Below are 25,205 nucleotides of genomic sequence, written 5' to 3' on the forward strand. Positions count from 1 at the left end.
TTTGATTAGTAACAAATCTGTACTGAAAGAAAACAGTAGCTGTACGAATCAATATTGAATTTGGAGAATGGAAGCGGTTAAGAACAGGTACACCAGATATTTTCTCATTATTCAGTGAAATAATTCTAAGAGGCACTGAAGAAATAAAAGGAATAAGAGTAGAATGTGCCAATATTACCAATGTGTGATTTGCTGTATTTATTTCTGAAAGTTAAGAAGAACTTGAGGGAGTTTTAAATGTGGGAGTAGAAGACAGTGAGTAAAAGGGATTAACATTGAATTGCAAGAAGATAGTACGGTGTTAACAAAAGACAAAGTGTCAAAATTCAAGTTAAAAGTAAAATCTAAAAATGTCAAATAAGTAGATCACTTTTGTTACTTGGACGGCATTTCAATGCAAGATGGAAGACATGGTAAGGAAAAATACCTTTTATGCAGTTGAAACACATACTTATAAACCAACACTTAACAATTAAAACAAAGATGAACATTCAAAGGTGTTACATTTGGTTTGTCTTAATTTACGGTTGTGAAACAAGGACTGTAAGCAAAACAATGGAAGGCAGACTAGAAAGCTGTGAGATGTTTTTTTTTTCCTTTTTTCCCCAGAAGATAAAGTAACAAATGGAGGATTATTAAAGAGAGCACAGGTGAAAAGATATTTAATAAATGAGATAAAGAACTGAAAATTGACATATTTGGAAACATCGTCAGAGCTGAAGGCATTTAAAGTGTTATATTGCTGAGTTAAATCAATGGAAAAAGAGCAAGAGCAAGGCAGAGAGAGAAGCACCATCAGTAGAAATGCTGTGAGATTTTTTTAGGAAGAACATGTGTTGCAAGGATGCTTTTAGTATGGCAAGGAAAAAAGACAGGTACAAATCCATGACTGCCAAAGACTGCATCAGACACAGCACTGAGAGAGAGAGAGAGATGTTAAAACAGTAAAGGATATTTCTGTAATATATATGATTCAGTGCAACTGGATTAAGTAGGTTGTGGCAGTAAATTCAATTTATTACAAAGACCTGTGCCACTATTGACATAGCACCATATATAACAGCTCAATTTCTCCAAATCTGGAAAAAATATTTTTTGATTCAATTTTTTAAGTGGCAACTGTCACTGTACTTTCAGACAGACAAAAGCATAACCAACAAATACAACTAATTTAAATTACAAATTGCATCACAAATGACATACTTATTTACATATTTAAAAAAAACTTTTAAGAATACCTTATTACTTCTTTTGTATTGTATTTTTGTCAACTGTTCAAAGGAGACATGCAAATATGAATTTCATTGTACTATATATAGTACTGTACATATGAAAATTAACTATCAAAATAACTCGGTGGATTAATTTAACTGAGTTCAAGTACAGAGAGCCTGTTAAGAAGTGAGCACCTACAGTCAAAAGCCAAAAAACACTTTAATTCAAGTGGAAGATATTCTTCCTTATGAGGTACCACACAGAGGCAGGGGCTGAGATTACTTCCTAAAATGAGGTGATCTTGGAGAGGCTGTTTACATCATATACTGTAAAACTAATCTAGTCTCATAAGCATTAATAATAATACACACATTCAGCACTTCACAATATCCATATCATGTTATTTATGAAGATGTGTGTGGGCTCCAATATCTTAACATGCATAATTAAGTCACCCATTTAAACAAGGACTTCAGACAAGGGCATCAAGGCAGTTTAACATTGCTGGAATTGTTGGATAATTTCATTCTTTGATGTAGAGAAACCATCTCTTAGGATGTGTTAAGTGTTTAACAACTTGTTTATCTAGTTAAAGAACAGCACTTTAATTAAAACTCTTTTTTTATAAAAGGGATTTAGAGTTTGACTGAATAATGCATTAAGAAACTTTGCTGACAGCTTCAAGGATGTTGTGATTAAAATATTAACCTTTATAGAATCTGAAATATTGCAAGTTTATAGGGGTTCAACATCATCAACGATCCATTACTACAAGAGTTTATGCTTAGTATGCATCTCTTCTCTGATGTTAAATAAACTGATGTTGTGCATGGACAAAGAGTTCAATTTTGGTATCATCTGACTCAGCTGAAAGTCAAAATGGCAAGTTGTCAATTATAGCCACTTTCTTTCTTGCTGTCTGTAACATCCTATTTCAAAATAGCATGAGGGCACCGGGTTCATTTTCAAATTTACTGTATTAAGCAAGGGCGACACGGTGGCGTTGCTCCCTCTCAGTTAGGAGACCTGGGTTCGCTTCCCGGGCCCTCCCTGTGTGGAGTCTGCATGTTCTCCCCGTGTCCGCGTGGGTTTCCTCCGGGCGCTCCGGTTTCCTCCCACAGTCCCAAGACATGCAGTTTAGGTGGATTGGCAGTTCTAAATTGGCCCTAGTGTGTGCTTGGTGTGTGGGTGTGTTTGTGTGTGTCCTGCGGTGGGTTGGCACCCTGCCCGGGATTGGTTCCTGCCTCGTGCCCTGTGTTGGCTGGGATTGCCTCCAGCAGACCCAACGTGACCCTGTGTTCAGATTCAGCGGGTTGTAAAACGGATGGATGGATGGATGGATGGATGGATGTATTAAGCAAGTCTTTTTATTTGAAGGCACAGACTTGGCCCATTTAAACTGGATATTTAGTGTAGTCCACCTAAGTCTGCTAACATCTAGTTTTACTTGCTATTATCAAATTTTTGAACCTATAAAAAATTATAAGTATTATTATCATGCATGGCTTTATCCACCCAATACTCCACCCATTCATCAATCTTTAAAACTGCCTAATGCCCAAAGCTGATCTCAGGCATAACACATGCCAGTATATTTCTGTAAAAATGTTATTTTGCTATATGGAACAAAAATACTAACAAATGAGAAATCACATCAGTTACATTCTAATGCTGGTATTTTCAGCTAATGCAATAATTATGTAATAAATTAGAAGTGTTAGATGGCCAATGCACTAATGGTTCAATTTGAATTTGCTATTGATTTTTTTTTTTTAACTTACACTCACTCTAAGAATCTAAAAACAGAAATATACAAAAACAAGTAATTAAACTCAGTATGGAGAGGATTTTATTATTTTACATTTTTTTTTAAATATCAGCCTTCATACAATTCCAAATCCTAAAATGCGAGCAGATTTTCAACTCTTTCATAGTTAAAAGAATTTAAGATAAGGGTATCTGGCTTTCAATTTGCATGGAAAAACTGACAAAAAATGAAATTTATCATTTTTAAGTATTAAATAATGTAGCATTATCATGGATACTTGATAGAGTCTGTGGAATACCTGTTAACAATATCTGTTATTTGCAAAACAATCATGGGTGTGTAGATAAATCTATATGTGACACAATACAGAATTGAAACTTAATGTCTCATTTATCAAATTCATTTTAATCATGGTAATTAAACTGCTAACAATTAGTGTATACTTCTGAAAGCACAGCCTTTGCCAGTATGAACAGCACCACTGAAATGAATGAATGAGATGCAAATACAACATAAATAAATGCCTGGAAGAGAACAGGTCTTTCTGTCCTGCATATTTAGTCAATTCCCGTATACCTACTATCTGCTGTCACACACGTGCGCATGGGAGGCAGCTAAAGGGCTTGAATGAGGGCAATTCCGAATTAGACCGGGATGTGACAGAGTGCACTGATTCTTTTTCTCACTTTCCTGCAGATCATTCATGGGAAATTCCACCTCGCCCTGTTGACGTCACTTCCGGGTCCAAACCTATAGATGAAGACCTTTCTGGTTCCGGCCCCCTCGATGTCACTTCCAATCCTGACCTTTAAAAGCTTCCACCTTTCCCCTATTCCCTCAGTTCTGTTTTGGACTCCTGTTTGTGCACATCAGTGTTATCATTTATTTGCAATTTGTAGCCAGGAAAATAATATACGGGTGGCTGCCTCAAACCTTGCTATGGCTCTTTGTGGAGCTTGTGACACTGCGAAACATATCAAGTTCAGATTTGATGCTAAAACTACAGTATTGCCTTCACAAAATGTATTATAAAGCATATACAGATTTGTGTTTGGAATTAATTATAAACATTTAATGTGCAAAACTTCAATTATTGCTAATAAATACATTTTTTACTCCCTTTTGAACTATTCTGTAATTTCTTATTCACAATTTTCTTATACAGACAACATCCAACAACTTTAATATTTCATCACAGCTTGTTCCAGGGAGTCTAGAGCACTTTTTAGATGTCTACAAATACTGTTGTGCATTTGCTATAGCTAGATCAAAACTCCACACAATAGTCTAGATGTTGTCTTACCCAACTTAAGCATAGTCATTTATCACGTGCTCCAAAAATTGTGCTATGTAACCCTAACAGCCTATTAGCCTTTCAAATTGTCCATTAAGACCCCCAATTTCCTCTAAGAAGGCAAACTTTCCAAATTCATGGGAAATGTTAAATTTTATATTTTAATTTTCTGTGCGTGAAACTTTACCTGTATTTATAATAAATGTTATTTCCTAACAAGTCTGTATTCATTCTAAGTTTACCTAAAATAGTTTAGATTTATAGGATATCTGCTAACCTACCAAATTAATTAAGTTTAATTTGCGAATTGTATTTTATCTAGATCACTAACAAAAATCAAAAACAATATAGTGGCCCTAGGAACTGATCCCTGAGAGTTTTCACTTTTAAAATTACATTATTTTGATAAAACTTCTTTGTTTCACAACATTTTATGTTCTATTTATATGCAATGTATCATGAATCTCTACCTGTTGATTACTAACCTCCCAAGAATACTTTATCAAAAGCTTCACAAAAGACCATTTAAATGCACTACTATGCTGAATTCCTTTCTTAAAAAAATAATTCCATGTTACTGAAATATGATCTCCCCAGTGTTGTCCATTGTTATTTTTTTCAATTTAATAATACAGGTGGTTTGGACCAATCTCAGTAATACAGAGTACAAGGCAGGAAACTGTCATGAAGAGGGCACCAGTCTATTGCATGACCCTCTCATGTGCACATCCATACACATACTCATATTCCCACTGAGTGCAGTTTAGAGACTCCAATTAACCTAACCGGCACATCTTTGGGGATATGTGTTTCCCATATACACAGAGAGAACCTGCAGACATGGTTGACAGCTCAGGTCAATGGATCCATGAAGCAGCAGTGCTAACTCTTTTACCACACAGTCCAGCTGTAATGCTCTAAATTAACTAGTCTACAGTTAAAAGGGACAGCCTGGACACCCCCTGCCCCTGTTCAATTTTAAATCCTGTAATATAAAGTCTGGAAAATATGCATTTTTTATTTCTTTACATATAATCACTAGCTCCTTTAAGTAGTTTAGTAGTATTACCTTAAGTCAAGGAATGCCAGCCTGCCCAATGAGGAATACCTGCAATACTCTTAATAAAGCTGAATCTTACGACCCTGACATATCAGATAAGAGTGATGTAATGCACATACTGGCACCAACTATGTCAAAGTATAGAAAAACGTTCCAAGTACTGCACTGCATCACAGCAGTGTTTTACTGCTGACTTGGCAGCTATTTACAAGCAGGCACTGGCAGGGACAGATGAAAGCTGCACCAGGCAACCTGAGGCATTACACCATTGCAGGAATTAAACAGCAAATACACATGATGATGAGAAGGAAGGCTGTGATTCTTTTATTATTCTTTTGAATAGCTAACATACATTTAGGTTTGGAACAGATAGAACACATGGATATGCTACCTGAGTGCCTGCATGGGGTGACCATTAGATACTTGGGTTCATTGCTAGAACATGTTATAGAAAATTAAATTTTATTTAAGGAACGCCCGACTTTCCGTTTTGGCCAGAAAGAACCCCCAACCACAGCTCAAAGGAAGGTTGGAGAGATATATCACTGTGAGGAAACGACAGAACAGTTTGCTAAAGACATCTTGACTCATTGCATTTGCTTTTCTAGGTGTTAAATTTGAAATAACTGAGCATCTTGCAGCTGAGGGCCTAACAATTACCTTGGGCTGACCAAGATAGCATAGGATGGGGTGAATGTAACTTCCCGAAGGGTGCAGATCTCTACTTATGTTGCCCAAAGCCAATTCCAAATTGTCTTGGAAAAGGTAGATAAGCTTCAAATGATGCTGAACCACCTCTCTGTCCTTTTCTCTGCAGAGATGATTGGGAATGCTAATAATTACTAATAATAAGGACAAATGCTTTCTGAAGTTCTAGAAGGTGTGTAAGAACAGCAACCATTGTTAATTGGAACTCAACACAGGGTTCAGCACCCCAGCTCAAGTAAAAACTACTATTACCGTTGTGGCAAAGAGGTTAATTTTCACAAAAAATGTTCAAGGTCCCCTAGTCCCACTCCACCTAGACCACCAGCAAGTATGATCCAAATTGCTCAACCAGCTCAGTGTCACAAGGAAAGTTCCTCAGTGAGGGTAAAACAATATAAGTGAAAATTTCTGCACTGTAGGTAGGGATGAAGGATGAGAACCTAGCATCTTCACAATACTTGTTGAGGTAAAAGCTGTGGTTAATAGTAGGGCTGAAGCTAAAATAATGTCAGATGAAACTTATAAGCTCCTTCTAGCTAACAAGCGCTCTAGAATCAAAATGGTTTAGTTTGAAAATGCAGAGTCTACAAGAGATGACAGCTATAGAAGGGATTTTTGAGGACATTTCTGTAGCAATTTAGAGTTTCATCAGTACTAGAACCTATGGGACTGGCTGAAGGGGTGACTTTTGGAGGTACTGTATAGTTGTGGAAATGAAAAGCAGTGTTGCCATACAGGTCTGCAAATCACTAGCAAAACTCTTATTAAAGGAATCGGTTTGGAGATATTAAATGAAGGTTTCTCTGACTAGGAAGATGAAGGACAGGGAGCAGGACAGTGGCCTGCAAAAAAATAAACAAACAAGGAAGATGAATATTGCATCTGAAGGCTAATATCAGCTGCTTTAGACCTGTCCCAGCCTATTTAATTCCTTTCCATTAATTCCAGTGAAACTTTATCCAAGGAACAGCAAATGAAACTACCTAATTTGTTGCTAGAGCATCAAATAGTTTTTTTCATATTCTAGTGATGACTTTGTGCATTTTTCATCTATAACCCACCATATTGATACAAGTTTAGCAAGACCTTAACAGACAACATACCATACTCCTCTTAATTTTCAAGGTGAAGAGATGGTCACAGCTTCAGATGATGCTGAAGGTGGGGATTATTGTGCAGAATGGGTATCCCCCAGTAGTCCTTATAAGAAAGTGGACGTGAGGGTGAACAGTGAGTTAACAAGTTATGAATAATGCCTACCGTCTGTCAAGAACAGTCAGTCATTCAGTCATTTTCCAACCCGCTAAATCCTAACACAGGGTCACAGGGCGCAAGGCAGGAACAAATGCTGGGCAGGGCGCGTGCGCGCACACATGCACGCACGCACGCACACACACACACACTAGGGACAATTTAGGATCACCAATACACCTAACCTGCATGTCTTTGGACTGTGGGAGGAAACCAGAGCACGGGGAGAACATGCAGACTCCATGCGGGGAGGACCTGGGAAGCAAACATAGATCTCCTTACTGCGAGACAGCTGTGCTACCACTGTGCCACCATGCCGCCCCCTCTGTCAAGAATAGCTAGATGTTTTAGAAGGAGCAAAAGTTTTGTCTACTTTTGGCCTTTATGGATTGTACAAGTAATGCAGAAAGCTCTTTGATTTATGTAATGGTTCTAGTACTTGAATGAGCACAATACGTTGGTGTCACAGGCTTTGCAATGGAACACTTTTCTCATTTATCTTGATGATATAATGGTTCTGGACAAGAATGTGGGTCAAAGATTTCAGTGTTTGAAGTTTTTCATAGACTTCAAATGACAACTGCTGAAGGGTGAAATTTTGCTTTTGGGACACAAATTCAACAGAAAGGGAATTAAGACCAACCCAACCCTCAACAAAGATGTGAAAGCTTGGCAATCCTGTTACTCAGTTCCTGAACTGCAAGCATTTCATGGCCTGTGAAACCACCTGATTTGTGCCTCACTATGCTGATACTGCAAATTGGTTGTGGGGAGGAGCAACGGTTTGCCTTTAAACCAATTAAATACAGGCCTATACAAGCTTACCCTACTACTACAGGTCAGTTCATACAAGATATAGATGCTTCAAACCATAGTATTGGAGAAGTGCATCCTCAGAATCAGTGAGATTTCATCATTGACCACAGAGCTGGAGTCCATCATTCAAATGCAGCTGCCCTTTCACGGAAAAAGCAAGAAAGCTGTGATTCCTAGGTCAGTCATCAGGCTGGAAAAGACCCAGTTACTTTAATGTGCAATGGTTGTCTTCATTGTCAGAAGCTTCATCATCATTGGGCTCAGTTCGAAAAAAGATGTGGATGACTGTCTTGTTCTTGGTGTGACAGGTACAAGAAGCACACAAATGCATAACACTCCAGCATTGGATATAAAAGAAACATGTAGCACTGCAAACCAGAATGAAGATGACACTAAATTAAAAGTATTAACAATAATAGGTGGCAACCATTAGACTTGTGAAATCTTAAAAGGTGAAGAGCAGTCTGATCTGGATCTATTGGATCTGTATCTGTGAAAGTCTACAAGAGATATTTCTTCTAGGGAGAAAGTAACTTTGCAGAGTGCTGCTATCTGGAAATACTGGCTGTGTTGGCCTCAAATTAAGATGCATAGTGAGGTTTAGAACTAATGCTGGGAAGGGGTTACTGGTTCCACAGCTCTCTTAAAAAGGATGTCCTGGAAGCTTATCATGCACTTTCTCAATCTGGTCATTTGGTGGTAGAAGGTAAAACCTTAAAGTGGGTTCAACAGCATTATCAATGGTTTGGCAATGTTGTTAATGCACATTTGTTTGAAGGAAGATGTCCTCGATGCCATAACCATAGCAAAACTAAACTGCAAAACTACCAAACCAAGGACACAAAGTTAATCTTAAGCCCTTTCCCTTGTGAAGTGCAGGCAACAGATACATTGTCATCATAATAGACCAGTTCACAAACTGGGTATAAGGTTTTCCATTACCCGAGCTGGGAACTGAAATAACTGCAAAACATCTGGTCTATGACCAGAACTCATACTAATCCTTATCATCCCTGATCAAATGCACAGGCAGAGTGATTTAACCATATCTTCTTAAAGATGATTTGATGATACTGGTTGTAGCCAGGGTGCGCCCCAATGCCTTGGGAGTCCTGGACCTCAGCACTTCCACCACACACATAAGTACTGGGAGGAAGAGGATCGGGGGCACCCGGAGTGTTTCGGGTGCGCAGCCGGTACTTCCGCCACACTGGGTTGTGCCGGTGGAAGACTGCTGGGAAGCACCTGGAGCACATCCGGGTGATTTTAAAAGGGGCCACCTCCCTTCATTCAGGACTTGAGTCGGGTGGAAGACAGACGAGGTGTGGGAGGAGGCAAGGAGGCGGCCTGAAGAGAGAGAAGGCATTGTGTTTTGGCCAGGACTTTTGGGGACTTGGGGACTGTGGTGCACTTGCTGTAAATATGGGAACGATAAATAAACGTGTGTGGGGTGATTTAAACGTTTCTGCCTGTCTGTGTCCGGGTCATGTTCCACAGTATATAGGAACCTATAGAGAGTTCCTTGTACAATATTAGTCCTTGTTTGAGATGATTATCATGTGGTATCTACCACTGCTCGTGGTTATTTAATTTGTCTCAGTAATAGTTTTTTTTTCTTCCAGGAGAATTGCAGTAGCAGTGTATCCCAGTAGTGACTAAAGTGAATTTGTCACAGCAAGGATTATTTTATATGCCCAACTAATGCAAAGTGATCTGTTATTTCTTAGTTTGACCTTTTAAGTAACAGAATTTAAATGCTAGCTAATGCTTATTTAGAGGATATCCTGACATTTTTTTTAATATAGCATCTGTTCTACCAATTAGAATATTTTTCTATTATTTCATGTTGCAATTTAGCCAAAGCTCTTTTGGTGTTTATACAAGCTGTTTATCAATATATGGAAGTCTGAACCAGTCAGTTGTCCAGCAGGTATAAGCCATTTGCTCTTCCTGTTTTTATATGAGTGTGTGAATACACTGCCAGTCTCAATAGAATCACTCAGAATTTACCCTAAATTACAAATCTGTGGTATTGTTAAGGTTTTGTGAATATATAAAAAAGGTTAAACTGGTCATGTCTTTATTAGTTTACATTAATTAATTCAGTATGATAGACTTTAGCATTTTACACAAAAATTCTTTTCTCAGCCTATAAATGTGGGCAGGTTTTTAAAAAATAATGAAATGTTTTTTGGTAATGGCTATGAGCAAATACACTAAGGTCATATCTTCTTCATTCTAAAACTGAAGAACTGTCAGAATTCCTGTGATAAAGTAGATTTTTGTCTCAGGGAATAATTATCTTTCTGCTAAATGCATGCATCAAGTTATAATGAAAACTGATAAGAACAATAGTTGGAAAAAGGCTTTTGTCTAATTGTCTGTATTAATTAATTCTCCATGATAAATGTCTCTCTCTTTAAATTATGGTGTAGTTATCAAACTTTTACAATATAAATTCCCTCCCACATTTATTTGATTTGCAAATGATAGATTCCTTTTTTTCCCCACCAGGGTGCATTTTCCTAAATAGCCTTTTTGAATTAAACAATATGAATGAGTGGCCGTTGTAAAAGATTCCTATGAAGTAGTTTATGATCAGCATTTTGAAGTTCTCGTCTAAAAACTCGATTTTCATATCATATTTCCAATATAGCTATTCTGATATTTGTTTCTTCTAAGGGCAGTTTTTGTGTTATGTTTCCCTGGCTTTTCTTAGGATCAGTTAAAGTAGTAGTAGCAATAATGTAGCAGATGTATAACCTCTGTTAGTAAAGATGCTACGTTTGCCATGTTTCAAGTTATTTGTGTTTGTGTTAGACTGCAAAAGCCCCTCCTTTAACCGTCACCTTATCGTGGTGGAGGGGTTTGCGTGTCCCAATGATCCTAGGAGCTCTGTTGTCCGGGGCTTTATGCTCCTGGTAGGGCCACCCAAGGCAAACTGGTCCTAGGTGAGGGATGAGTCAAAGAGCGGTTAAACAAACCTCCTATGAAGAAAAACCATTTTGGACGGCGTTTTCCCTCGCCCGGACGCGGGTCACCGGGGCCCCACTCTGGAGCCAGGCCTGGAGGTGGGGCTCGATGGCGAGCGACTGGTGGCTGGGCCTGCACCCATGGGGCTCGGCCGGGCACAGCCCGAAGAGGCAACGTGGGTCCCCCTTCCCATGGGCTCACCACCTATGGGAGGGGCCAAGGAGGTCGGGTGCAGTGTGAGTTGGGTGGTGGCCGAAGGCGGGGACCTTGGCGGTCCGATCCTCGGCTACAGAAACTGGCTCTTGGGACGTGGAATGTCACCTCTCTGAAGGGGAAGGAGCCTGAGCTAGTGCGCGAAGTTGAGAGGTTCCGGCTAGATATAGTCGGGCTCACCTCGACGCACAGCTTGGACTCTGGAACCAATCTCCTTGAGAGGGGCTGGACTCTCTACCACTCTGGAGTTGCCCCCGGTGAGAGGCGCCGAGCAGGTGTGGGTATACTTATTACCCCCCAACTTGGAGCCTGTACATTGGGGTTTACCCCGGTGGACGAGAGGGTAGCCTCCCTTCGCCTTCGGGTGGGGGGACGGGTCCTAACTGTTGTTTGTGCGTATGCACCAAACAGCAGTTCGGAGTACCCACCCTTTTTGGAGTCCCTGGAGGGGGTGCTAGAGGGCATACCTTCTGGGGACTCCCTCGTTCTGCTGGGAGACTTCAATGCTCACGTGGGCAATGACAGTGAGACCTGGAAGGGCGTGATTGGGAGGAATGGCCCCCCTGATCTGAACCCGAGCGGTGTTTTGTTATTGGACTTCTGTGCTCGTCACGGATTGTCCATAACGAACACCATGTTCAAGCATAGGGGTGTTCATATGTGCACTTGGCACCAGGACACCCTAGGCCTCAGTTCGATGATCGACTTTGTGGTCGTGTCGTCGGACTTGCGGCCACATGTCTTGGACACTCGGGTGAAGAGAGGGGCGGAGCTGTCAACTGATCCCCACCTGGTGGTGAGTTGGCTTCGATGGTGGGGGAGGATGCCGGTCAGGCGTGGTAGGCCCAAACGTGTTGTGAGGGTCTGCTGGGAACGTCTGGCAGAGCCCCCTGTCAGAAGTAGCTTCAACTCCCACCTCCGGCAGAACTTCGACCACATCCCGAGGGAGGTGGGGGACATTGAGTCCGAATGGGCCATGTTCCGTGCCTCTATTGTTGAGGCAGCTGACCGGAGCTGTGGCCGTAAGGTGGTCGGTGCCTATCGTGGCGGCAATCCCCGAACCCGCTGGTGGACACCGGCGGTGAAGGATGCCGTCAAGCTGAAGAAGGAGTCCTACAGGACCCTTTTGTCCTGTGGGACCCCGGAGGCAGCTGATAGGTACCGGCAGGCCAAGCGGAATGCGGCTTTGGTGGTTGCTGAGGCAAAAACTCGGGCGTGGGAGGAGTTTGGGGAGGCCATGGAGAATGACTTTCGGACGGCTTCGAGGAGATTCTGGTCCACCATCCGGCGTCTCAGGAAGGGGAAGCAGTGCAGTGTCAACACTGTATATGGTGGGGATGGTGCGCTGCTGACCTCGACTCGGGACGTTGTGGGTCAGTGGGGGGAATACTTTGAAGACCTCCTCAATCCCATTAACATGCCTTCCAATGAGGAAGCAGAGCCTGGGGACTCAGAGGTGGGCTCCCCCATCTCTGGGACTGAGGTCACCGAGGTGGTCAAAAAACTCCTTGGTGGCAGGGCCCCGGGGGTGGATGAGATACGCCCGGAGTTCCTCAAGGCTCTGGATGTTGTAGGACTGTCTTGGCTGACACGCCTCTGCAACATCGCATGGACATCAGGGACAGTGCCTCTGGATTGGCAGACCGGGGTGGTGGTCCCCCTCTTTAAGAAGGGGGATCGGAGGGTGTGTTCCAACTACAGAGGGATCACACTCCTCAGCCTCCCTGGAAAAGTCTATTCAGGGGTCCTGGAGAGGAGGGTCCGTCGGATAGTCGAGCCTCGGATTCAGGAGGAACAGTGTGGTTTTCGTCCTGGTCGCGGAACAGTGGACCAGCTCTATACCCTTAGCAGGGTCCTGGAGGGTGCATGGGAGTTTGCCCAACCAGTCTACATGTGTTTTGTGGACTTAGAAAAGGCATTCGACCGTGTCCCTCGGGGAATCCTGTGGGGGGTACTCCGAGAGTATGGGGTACCGGCCCCCCTGATAAGGGCTGTTCAGTCCCTGTACGATCAGTGCCAGAGCTTGGTCCGCATTGCCGGCAGTAAGTCGAACCCGTTTCCAGTGAGAGTTGGACTCCGCCAGGGCTGCCCTTTGTCACCGATTCTGTTCATAACTTTTATGGACAGAATTTCTAGGCGCAGCCAGGGTGTTGAGGGGGTCCGGTTTGGTGGGCTCAGGATTGGGTCACTGCTTTTTGCAGATGATGTTGTCCTGTTTGCTTCATCAGGCCGTGATCTTCAGCTCTCTCTGGATCGGTTCGCAGCCGAGTGTGAAGCGGCTGGGATGAGAATCAGCACCTCCAAATCCGAGACCATGGTCCTCAACCGGAAAAGGGTGGAGTGCCCTCTTAGGGTTGGTAGCGAGATCCTGCCCCAAGTGGAGGAGTTCAAGTATCTCGGGGTCTTGTTCACGAGTGAGGGAAGAATGGAGCGTGAGATCGACAGGCGGATCGGTGCGGCATCCGCAGTAATGCGGGCGTTGCATCGGTCTGTCGTGGTGAAAAAGGAGCTGAGCCGCAAGGCGAAGCTCTCAATTTACCAGTCGATCTATGTTCCTACCCTCACCTATGGTCATGAGCTATGGGTAGTGACCGAAAGAACGAGATCGCGAATACAAGCGGCTGAAATGAGTTTCCTCCGCAGGGTGTCTGGGCTTTCCCTTAAAGATAGGGTGAGAAGCTCAGTCATCCGGGAGGGGCTCAGAGTAGAGCCGCTGCTCCTCCGCATCGAGAGGAGTCAGATGAGGTGGCTCGGGCATCTGATCAGGATGCCTCCTGGACGCCTCCCTGGTGAGGTGTTCCAGGCACGTCCAACCGGGAGGAGGCCCCGGGGAAGACCCAGGACACGCTGGAGGGACTATGTCTCTCGACTGGCCTGGGAACGCCTTGGGATTCTCCCGGAAGAGCTAGAAGAAGTGGCCGGGGAGAGGGAAGTCTGGGCATCTCTGCTCAAGCTGCTGCCCCCGCGACCCGACCTCGGATAAGCGGGAGACAATGGATGGATGGATGGATAGACTGCAAAAGACTGGTGGGCAATGCGTGTGTATGGGTGAGCAATAGATTTTTGACTGGTGCATCTTAACAGAATATCCGGATTTCAGCTATTGTACATTTTCACTAGTGAGCAAACTGTTGGAGTTCACTTTTAGTAAGTTTTTCTGGAACAGACTGAGAGTCATTAAAAAGTACAGTTATATAACAAGTGCCTTAATGGTGTGAACTTTTATTTGAAGCACTACCTGCTCCTGTAGAAGGATGAAAAATTCATTATTTGTGTACTCTATATATCAGTATGTGCTTCTAATACAGGAGGTTGTGGCACATGGATAACCTTCAGGATGCTGGTGATTCTGTGGATTGTTGTCCCCTGTCCCTGTCGGTTTTGTTTGCATTAAAGACATTACTGTTCTTTTAACCCATTGGCCTTAGACATTTTATATTTGGTATTAGATGAACTAACACAAGGGAATATCATAACTGCACCCATTTGTAAGGACATGCTTATTTAGAAAATATGGACAGGCATTGCTCAATGCTAGATTTTCAGGATTCATATAGAAAAAGTTTAACACGGTCCTATAGTGCAAAGGAGTAAAAAGCTGAGAACAGTGCCAAGCCTCATATCAGAGTGTGCTGCTTGCACTCATAAAGCTGTTTTGTAAGCAGGGAAGTAGTCTTGTTGAAGCTAAACACATAATACAGTATATATGTCGGGAGATAACCATGAGTGAAGTTTGCTCAAAACTGGGTGGGAACAATTAGACGGATCATTGAATGTCACATTTTTACACCAATCCAATGCCTCATGAAGTCGGTGCTCAAAGTAGGGGCACTGATTTTGAACTGCAAAGGTCAGACGATCTTTCATAACCTGATCCTACAGACATAAAACTTTAAAATATAATACAAGGTGTATGCTTCAGATTTGCTGCCTGCTGCATGTAATCTATGCAGGTTTGAATATGGTTCTCTGCTTTCCATCTTAGGTATCATTGCAGTATTGGATTTTTGTCTTTAATTCCTTTGGCATAGCCTTTCAAAGAATAATGGAGTCACCTTCTTTTCTTACCCTAACTGGAAGCAGAATAGGTCTAGCTAAAGTGAAGATGAAAGGATTCAGAATCTGTTGCTGCTTTGCAAGATAAGGAAGACATGTATTCAGGAAATCTGAAAGAACTGGTAAAGAATGAATACCTACAACTGCTACAGGAGATTTTTCTGTAATAAAGAGCACAGGACAAAGGAACCATATGAAATAGTGAGAAACTAAGTTTTAGAAAAGAAACATGTTCTGTCTGTTCACCCAAATATGTAGCTGATGTGAGATTCAACAAACCTCAATAAGAAATGTAATTTTAACAAAATTTTTTTGCATTTAAAATAGCTTTGAGAATTTTAAATATAGTTATAGCCTTTTTATGATAGCAAAGCTTTTTGAGTCTGGAATATGATCTTTGTTCATGTAAAATAAAATGGTTCTTCTATGGCTGCTTCACATTGAAATCTGTTGTTTGCTATTCACAAATTTCTATAAAAAATATTTAATAATTACGTTTAAGTTTAGATTCTAGATTCTGCTTATTGAACAGTTGCTCTCTTGGCAGTAAAGCTGTTTTGGTAAATGATATTGTATTAAGTACTAAATCTGATCTGTGTCTTCTCACCGAAACCTGGCTTAGTAAATGTGACACTGTTCCCCTAGCTGAGGCATCACCAGATGGAAACTTGTTCCTTCATAAGTCTAGAGATTCTGGTCGAGGAGGAGGCCTTGGAATAATTCACTGTAACAAAATGCAAATCACTTCTAAAGATGTAGGCGACTTTACATCCTTTGAGGCATTCATTTTAAATATTAAAACAGATTCCAACAAAATTATAGTACTAGTCTATAGACCACCAGGGCCATATTCATTGTTCATGACTGAATTTAGCAATCTTTTATCTGATTTGGCTATAAATTATGATCACGTAGTATTAATGGGGGATTTTAATGTATACATTGATGTGGAAACTGACATTTTTAGCAAATGTTTTACTTATTACAAATTCAGTATGATTTTGTCAGATAGTCAAAGGTCCAACTCATAATCATAACCACACATTAGATTTAATTATAACTTACAAAGTTGAAATTCAAAATTTAAATATGACTCCATTAAATGAAGTTATTTCTGATCACTACTTAATTACATTTGATTTAGTCCAGCCCTTGCCAACGCACTCACAGATTAAAACAAAGACAGTGCAACATCTAGGTTGTAATTCTGCTTCAAAATTTATAGATACTTTGAGCAAGTCGAGGGTAATTGTGGAAAACCATTTAGATCAGTTAACATCAAATGTAAACGTGGAAAACAATTTAGATCAGCTAACATCACATTATAATGTGACCTTCAGAGATGCTCTGGATGCATTGGCTCCCCTTAAAACAAAAGTGATCAAAGCACATAGAAACTCTCTCTGGTTTAATGAAAACACTCAAGCTCTTAAATTAGAGTGTTGAAAACTGGAGCACAGATGTACAACAACAAAGCTACATCTTTTTCAAATTGCATGGAGAGAAAGTGTTAAAAATATAAAAAAGCTCTCTTTAAAGCTCGCTCAGAATACTATTCTACAATAATAGATAGCAATAATAAAAGTCCTCGGGTACTGTTTAGAACAGTGGCTAAATTAACAAATGGGAATTCAGATCTACAGGTCAAAATACCAACAGATATTAGCAGTACAGACTTTATGAACTTTTTCAATGAGAACATTAAAAATATAAGATCCCAGATCTCAGCATCACAGTACAAACAGCATACTAGCTCAGCAGACCCTGTCTCACATTGCATTTAGCACTTTAATAATTTTAATCCTGTAACTGAGCAGGAAGTCTTAACTTTAATTTCTAAAATGAAACCCACTACTTGTTTACTATGTCCAGTGCCAACAAAACTAGTAAAAAGTGCAATGGATGTTCATGCAGCGCCTATTCTAAACATTATCAATAGTTCATTATTGCATGGCACAGTACCTGATGCAAGTGTCAGTCATTAAACCATTACTTAAAAAGTCAGACCTAGACCCACACATACTTACTAATTATAGACCTATTTCAAATTTACCCTTTCTCTCTAAAATACAAGAAAAAGTAGTCACCAATCAGCCTCAGTCACACCTTACATTACAATTTATTTGAGAAATTCCAGTCTGGTTTCCGCACTGGTCATAGTACAGAAACGGCACTAACGCGGGTTGTAAATGACATTCTGATATCCTCTGATGAACGAAACTCCACTGTAATTATGTTGTTAGACTTAAGCACAGCATTTGACACCATTGACCATTCTATTTTACTGCACAGGCTAGAAAATGATGTTGGCTTTACAGGCACTGTGCTTGCTTGGTTTAGTTCTTATTTATCAAATTGATTCCAATATGTACAGAAATGTACTGACAGTACTCCATCATTATACACAGAAGTTCAATATGGTGTCCTGCAGGGCTTAGTACTGGGCCCTTTACTGTTTTCACTTTACATGCTTCCACTGGGATCTATCATTAGGAAACATAATGTTAATTTTCACTCGTATGCAGATGACACCCAGTTATACCTTTCATTTAGATCAAATGAAGTTTCTCCGATGTTGTCTTTAATTAGTTGTGTTAGTGAATTAAAGGAGTGGATGGATGAGAACTATCTATCTTTAAACACCGATAAACAGAGATGTTAATTGTTGGAGGGAATGATGCTGATCACAACAATATTTTGTCATCATTTAACTCGGTTGGAATCACCATAATTTTACTTAATCAGCCCGCAATCTAGGAGTTATCTTTGACTCTAGCATGTCATTTAAAGTGCACATTACAAAATTGTCCAAATCATGTTTCTTCCATCTTAAAAATGTTGGGAAATTAAGGCATTTTCTAAATAAGCAGAATTCTGAGAAATTAATTCATGCATTTATTTCTAGTAGGATTGACTACTGCAATGCGGTGTTCACTGGATGTTCAAATTGTTGTCTATACAGCCTCCAGTTAATCCAAAATGCTGCTGCAAGAATTATTACAAGAACAAGAAAATACGAACACATCACTCCAGTTCTTAAATCCTTACACTGGGGTCCGGTTAAGTTTAGGGCAGATTTCAAAATCCTCCTTTTAACATATAAAGCATTAAATGGCCAAGTTCCAGCTTACTTGTCTGAACTTATCATGACTTACAAACCAGAGTGCACATTAAGATCTCAAGATGCCGGTCTGCTAATGATTCCAAGAATTAATAAAATAACAGTGGGAGGTTGAGCTTTTAGTTACAGGGCCCCTAAACTGTGGAATGGTCTGCCTGCTACTATAAGAGATGCCCCTTCAGTCTCAGCTTTTAAATCCCAGCTGAAGACTCACTACTTCAGTTTAGCATACCCTGACTAGAGATGCTGATTAACTGTACAGACTGGATCTCTGTTGTTAGTCATTAGCACTAAAACATAAGTAACATGATAGTTATAATTTGTTACTAACCCTCACCTATTTTTTTCTCTTCTCGGTACTCAAATGTGGCACTTGGTGCCACAGCCCACCTGCCAAGTTGTTTTGCCTGCCTAAGGTAACGACATCCCTGATGGAATATTGCAGGAATCATGTTGTAGATGGGTCCTTTCATCGGACTGGCTGGCCCAGGGCTGACTCAACTGTGGAATGGCCAAATGGGGTAGGCAGCTTGATGGCTGAGGTCTTCAGGACTCTAAACAAATCCAAATCATATTATGGGATATAATCTACTGTTAAATTCTGCTCCATACTTGTAAAATGTTTACTTTTATACTGTATTGAGGATTTGTTCTGTTCTATGTATTGTATTGACCCCCTTCTTTTTGACACGCACTGCATGCCCAACCTACCTGGAAAGGGGTCTCTTTTTGAACTGCCTTTCCTAAGGTTTCTTCCATTTTTTCCCTACAAGGGTTTTTTTGGGAGTTTTTCCTTGTCTTCTCAGAGAGACAAGGTTGGAGGGCTGTCAAGAGGCAGGGCCTGTTAAAGCCCATTGTGGCACTTCTTGTGTGATTTTGGGTTATACAAAAATAAATTGTATTGAATAAATTGTATAGTGAAAGAGCAGGATACAGCTGCTTAACTTTACATCCTTCAGCAGCCAAAAGTCAATAACTTATACAGTAATATGCAAGTTACACTGTAGATTGGCTTTGTTTCCTTACTTCTATATGTCAGAAAGACAATGGCTTTCTTATCTATTGTACACTTGCCCTCAGGAAAGCCAGCATGCACATAAACATTTTTTAATAAGATTAATTTCACATCAAAAGTATGTGAATTCTACACAACTCAATACAACAGTTAATAAAATGTACAGTATATTTACTAAGAATTCCCACAGGCTTGGTTGTTATTTTCAGAGAAGTATCAAGAGTGGGTCACAGCTATAGTTCATCTAAACAAATACTGTAATCCAAAAGCTACCCAGCATTTCTGCCATGGTTGTTAACACACTTGGATTCAAGAAAATAATATACTAAACTCTCAAAGCATTTCAAAGTGTTGCAGATGTAAAGGCACCAAAGGTAGGCAGACTTACTCACATGCTGTAGAAGGACAGTTAGTAAAAACAATTGTATTTGATCCAGCAAGATATTTTTACCAATTCTTGAGCAGAACTCCAACAAATGTAAAGAAAGAGCTACTTTCCCCAGTTTCAGATCTCTCTCCCTCCCCAAAACACAACAAACAAAATGCCAAAAGCTGCCACGGCAGAAGGTTTGTCTGATAGCCATATGATTTTTATAGATATTGTATGCTAGAGAGTGTCCTGGAAATAACTTCTTGGGATTTAAAAATCATTTCCAAAATTAGTCTAGAATTGAGAGATAATTTGGGACAAGGGTTCAAATCTTGAGATGCAGTTTGGCAAGATTGTGAATCAGAAAGAAACAAAGAAGGAACACAGGATGACAGGGAGCAGTGTTGAACAGCAAGTAAGCAAAACTGACTAGTTTTGAGAAAGGTAAAAGAGTCATTCTAATAGCCAGTGTTTTGTTTTTTTTTTGACTATCTTTTTTTTTTCTTTTCATAATTACTCTCCTACAATATGGCTTCCTTTATTTTTTGCTTAGTAAAACCAATACCTGGATAAATTAGGAAATCCCTAATTTTTTTCTAGGTATAGTAGCAGACATAGGTATCCTTGTCACTTTACATATAACAGTTTCAATAACCATATACTGGTAAAATTACCATAAGAATATTATAACTGTAGTTTGTTCTTTTCTTTGAAAACTGTTTGCATATATGAACTGTGCACTTAAAACCAGACATCTCATAATATTTAGGGCTAATTAAAGAGAGTTCACTTATCAAACTTGTTGAAAAGATCAGATGAGAGGAGGTTAGTATTCAGCAGCTTATTTTAAAGAATAAATGATGCACAGAAAATAGGCCATCCTAATCGATAAGGGTAATTTAGCAAACATTTGAAGGAAAAAAAAAGTCAACATTGATGTTAACCAGCAAGGGGAAAAAAATAACAATTTAGACCAGATGACACTTACAGAAGATTTTAGTTGTTTAAGTTTTCTTTCAAGTGCATTTCCCTTTTTTCACACCGTAATAGCAGGATCATGTTATTCATTTTTTCCAGGTAAAATAATGTTGATAAAGATTTTTAAGTATTGCTTACTATAATAGTGTTTTTGTGACTTAATCATTGTAAAAGTGACATTTGCATCTAACTTAAGTAAATTTGCATCACATAATTTGTAGGTTAGGGGAGTCACGGAAAAATGGGACAGATTGTTTCCTAATCAGTGACACATTGGAGATTTTCAGATGGCCAGAGTAAAGTTCAGCTTGTCCGTGCAAGCAGGCTACTCTTTAGTAATGTGAAAGGAATAAATAAATACATAATAAAATAAAGCTGACATCACTATTGTCAAACGGTACTGAAGCAAAAACAGCAATTTTCACATTTGGGAAATGCTATAACACAATTAAAAGAGAAAAAGAAGAACACAATTCAAATTTTACAAAAGTATGAATTAGAATTTAAAAATAAAAACAACACATTGCACACCTGTATCCACTTATCTGGAACTGCCATTGCTAAGCGGTAGTCAAATCCAACACCTCCTTCTGAAACAGGGCGGCAAAGAGCCGGCATCCCAGAAACATCCTAAGAAGAAAATTAATTTTTAGAAAATTACATTACATTAACAAGCTGGGATATGGGTGAAAAGGCATGTCTACTTACAAGACATTTCTGAACCCTTAATTAGAGTTTTAAATGCAAGAAATTAAACATTTCTTATAGTAAAACTTTATTTCATTAGAAATGAAGAGCACAAACCCTGAGCCTAAGCCTGCAAAATGTGATGTAAGAGCATTTTAAATAACAGCACAACGATTAACAGATTGCCATAAATTTATAGTCTTTCGTGATAGTTACTGCAATATGACAGATTTTATTATATTATAGCACGTTAACTATTAGTATAGAGTGATGAAGGCTCCTTTAAAAATATATAGCATGAAGAAAATCCTATGAATGCACAGAAATGTAGCACCATACAAGCAAAAATTAATGAGCAACAGGAGAAACAGCAAACAGCATTACAAAAAGATCTGAAAACTTGGTGCTTTAGTGAATCCATCTACTGTATACAGGTGGTCTGCACACTAAAATGTATAATTGATTCACTTTATAGCTTTGTAGGACATGTAGCAGTTAAGGCTTTTGTCTACCTCTTGAACCCTCAGGTACCACTCTGAACTCGAGGTAAAAGTATAAATACTATTTATTTTATAAATATACTGTGCACAAAGCACCCTCCACTCCACACTCATATACAATAAACTCTTCTACAATAATCAATCCTCCTCACCCAGACATTTGCCACCCTACCTCCCAGCTCAGCTCAGTGTACTGGGCTTCCCACAATCCTTTTATAGCCCCTGACCCGGAAGTGGTTCCTGGCAAAACCCACAAGTCCATTTTCCTTCCGGGTCAGGGCAAACAGTCCTCTTCTTCATCCCGGGAGCATGTCGCTTCCTCCAGTCACGTGACTGTGACGCACTCCCGGGTTATAGGGCACGCAAGAGCCCACTAGCCCCCCTACAGCGACTCCCGGTGGCCCCCAAGTTATCCAGCAGGGCTGTGTGTATAAACTACAGAGTCCATGAGGCCCTGCTGGAAGTCGGGGCACCATCATGCTGTCCGGAGGGCTCCTCCTAGTGGCCTGGGGGTGGTGACCGGAGTCCATAGCCGGTCGTCCATCACAGTCCCTCCCCCTTAGCGACGACCAGTGGGGCGGAGCGTTGATTCCCGCGAGGGACGTCCTCCTCCAGGAGGACGCGGGATCCGGGCTGTGGTTCCGCTGTCTAGATCCCCCAGCGAACCTTGGGGGAACGGTGTATCTGCTATCCCACCGCTCCCCTGTCCTCCGGGGACAACTACGCCACACGTGGCCCGGTTGCTGGCAGTTGTAGCACCGCCGATGTCCTCCTGGTGGCTTCTCTTCCCGAGACAAGAAACACCTCGGGAATTCAGTCAGCTCCACCCTGTCCTCCGCCAAGGAGGGGTTAACGGCCGCTTTGCTGCTCTCTGCCCTTTTCTTTATTTTGTTAGGAGACCCTCGTGTTAATTCGGGGATCTCCTGCTTTCTCTGGGACTGGTGCACAGCGTGAGGCTCCATATGGAAAAGATAGAGCCTCTTTGCTGTTTGCACGCCCGTTGTCCTATGCAAACTCGGAGGCGGCGTCATTAGTACCGTATCACTCTGGGTAACAGCACTATTCAGCTACCCCGGGACGATCGGTACTTCCCCCGCCCCTCCAGTAACCAACGACAACCCCCTTACTTTATCGGTCGGGGTCTGGAGTGGCGACTCGCTCTGGCAGGTCATGTCACACGCATGCCTCTGAACGATCGCTTCCTCCTCCGGCCAATCTGTCATGGTGCCACACTCCAGTGTCGGGTTCACAGTGCTTTGGCAGCCGCTACTTATTAAACGCGGTGCCGATTCACACTGCGTCCCCTTATGATATACGGTACAGAGAGCACCTACCTGCACCGCCGCATTAATCCTGGCTGGGGCTTCATGGCCTAAGCGCCGTAGGTATTCTTCCAGTCTTATCAACGGCGCTTTGACTGTAGCTCCCAGCTCCTCCAGACGTTTCCTCAAGTCCGCGATCCCCTGCAAGAAAGCCAGTACGGGCTCGAGTACCTCTTCGAGATCCCGTACCATATATTCAGTTAATTCGGCCGGAGGTATGTACAGTTCCTTATTTTGGTCACCTGCCGACCGGGAACCAATAAGCACGTCCACTCCTGGCACGTGCTCTGCTGGGCTTCGCAAGGTCTCCTGGGAGTTGGAGTCTTCTGAGGGACGGGTGGCTGCAACAAGCCGACTGAGGTCTGCCTTTTTTACTTTGACGGCAGATCCTTCAGTCACATCCCGCCCCTCTTTACCTTTATATGAAGTTGGCGCTGCTTCGCTCGCCGCCCCCTTCCCCTTCAGGGAGCGCAGACGCGTTGAGGAATTATTTACCTCACCGACAGCTCCAAACTGACCTTCTTCCTGGTCGTCGTCGCGCGAGGTCACGTGGACATCATCAGCCGATGGGCTTCCTTTCCGCGGACGCCTAGACTGGCTTGCTTTCTTTCCTTCGCGGCCATCTTGTCTAGGTGTGAGGCAGGCGTGCTCTTTGTCCGCTTCGTGCAGACAAGCCTCTGCAAACAGAGAAAAACAAGCTCCCGGCGGTTCGCGTGCTTCCCCAGCACTTACCTCGGAACGTATGCGGTCTCGCTCCAACTCGCTGTAATAATCTTCGGGAGTTGCAATCCTGCAACGTTCCGGCTGTCGTCCCGCTCGGGTTTGCTCTGCGTTGAGCTGTTCCCGATCTTCCTCACTGCCCGTCAGGTAAGTCCACAGCGTCTCCACTGGATCTGGGACAGAAGTCTTCTGGGCAATTCCAGCCTTCTTCCCGGATTTCTTCCCCATGGTTGTCTGCTGTAGAGGACGGCTCACAGCTGCAGTGCTCTTGGTTGCGGGTGGAGTATTCACCTCCGCGGTTACTAGAGGGACCTTCCCTGGGTTCTCTGCCACCACAAAAGTTATTTGTATTGCAGATTCTCTGCCAACGGACGGCCAGAGTCTCCTGCCGACTACGCCAGTGTAGCAGTTAAGGCTTTTGTCCACCTCTTGAACCCTCAGGTACCACTCTGAACTCGAGGTAAAAGTATAAATACTATTTATTTTATAAATATACTGTGCACAAAGCACCCTCCACTCCACACTCATATACAATAAACTCTTCTACAATAATCAATCCTCCTCGCCCAGACACTTTGCCACCCTACCTCCCACCTCAGCTCAGTGTACTGGGCTTCCCACAATCCTTTTATAGCCCCTGACCCGGAAGTGGTTCCTGGCAAAACCCACAAGTCCGTTTTCCTTCCGGGTCAGGGCAAACAGTCCTCTTCTTCATCCCGGGAGCACGTCGCTTCCTCCAGTCACGTGACTGTGACGCACTCCCGGGTTATAGGGCACGCAAGAGCCCACTAGCCCCCCCTACAGTGACTCCCGGTGGCCCCCAAGGTATCCAGCAGGGCTGTGTGTATAAACTACAGAGTCCATGAGGCCCTGCTGGAAGTCGAGTCCATAGCCGGTCAACCATTACAGACATCTTCTAAGCATATCGTACATTACTGTCTAGCCTATGAGCTGCTGCTTTACTCTCCTCTCAGTTAACAGTCACTAACTTGATTGAAAACAAGGGACTGACTGATGTTAGTTAAATCTGAAAAAGACACTTTAAAAAACTGTTCTGTTATTGTCTCTGTTAAAGAATTTGTTTCAGGCATGAACTGAAAATGGTGTAAATACAACTGGCATACAAAAAATATCTTCA

At 41.7% G+C, this 25,205-nt stretch overlaps 1 protein-coding gene across 1 annotated transcript in view; it reads right to left on the reverse strand.

The window, feature by feature from the left end:
• gbe1b (glucan (1,4-alpha-), branching enzyme 1b) overlaps nucleotides 1-25,205 on the reverse strand; it is a 1,026,151-nt gene that overhangs the window by 342,441 nt on the left and 658,505 nt on the right. Inside the window, exon 10 of the mRNA XM_051926986.1 lies at nucleotides 21,370-21,468. Within this exon, the coding sequence (XP_051782946.1) occupies nucleotides 21,370-21,468 (99 nt within the window). The remainder of the gene's footprint in view (nucleotides 1-21,369; nucleotides 21,469-25,205) is intronic.

The sequence above is a fragment of the Erpetoichthys calabaricus genome, chromosome 4 (assembly GCF_900747795.2).
Source record: "Erpetoichthys calabaricus chromosome 4, fErpCal1.3, whole genome shotgun sequence".
Taxonomy (NCBI): domain Eukaryota; kingdom Metazoa; phylum Chordata; class Cladistia; order Polypteriformes; family Polypteridae; genus Erpetoichthys; species Erpetoichthys calabaricus.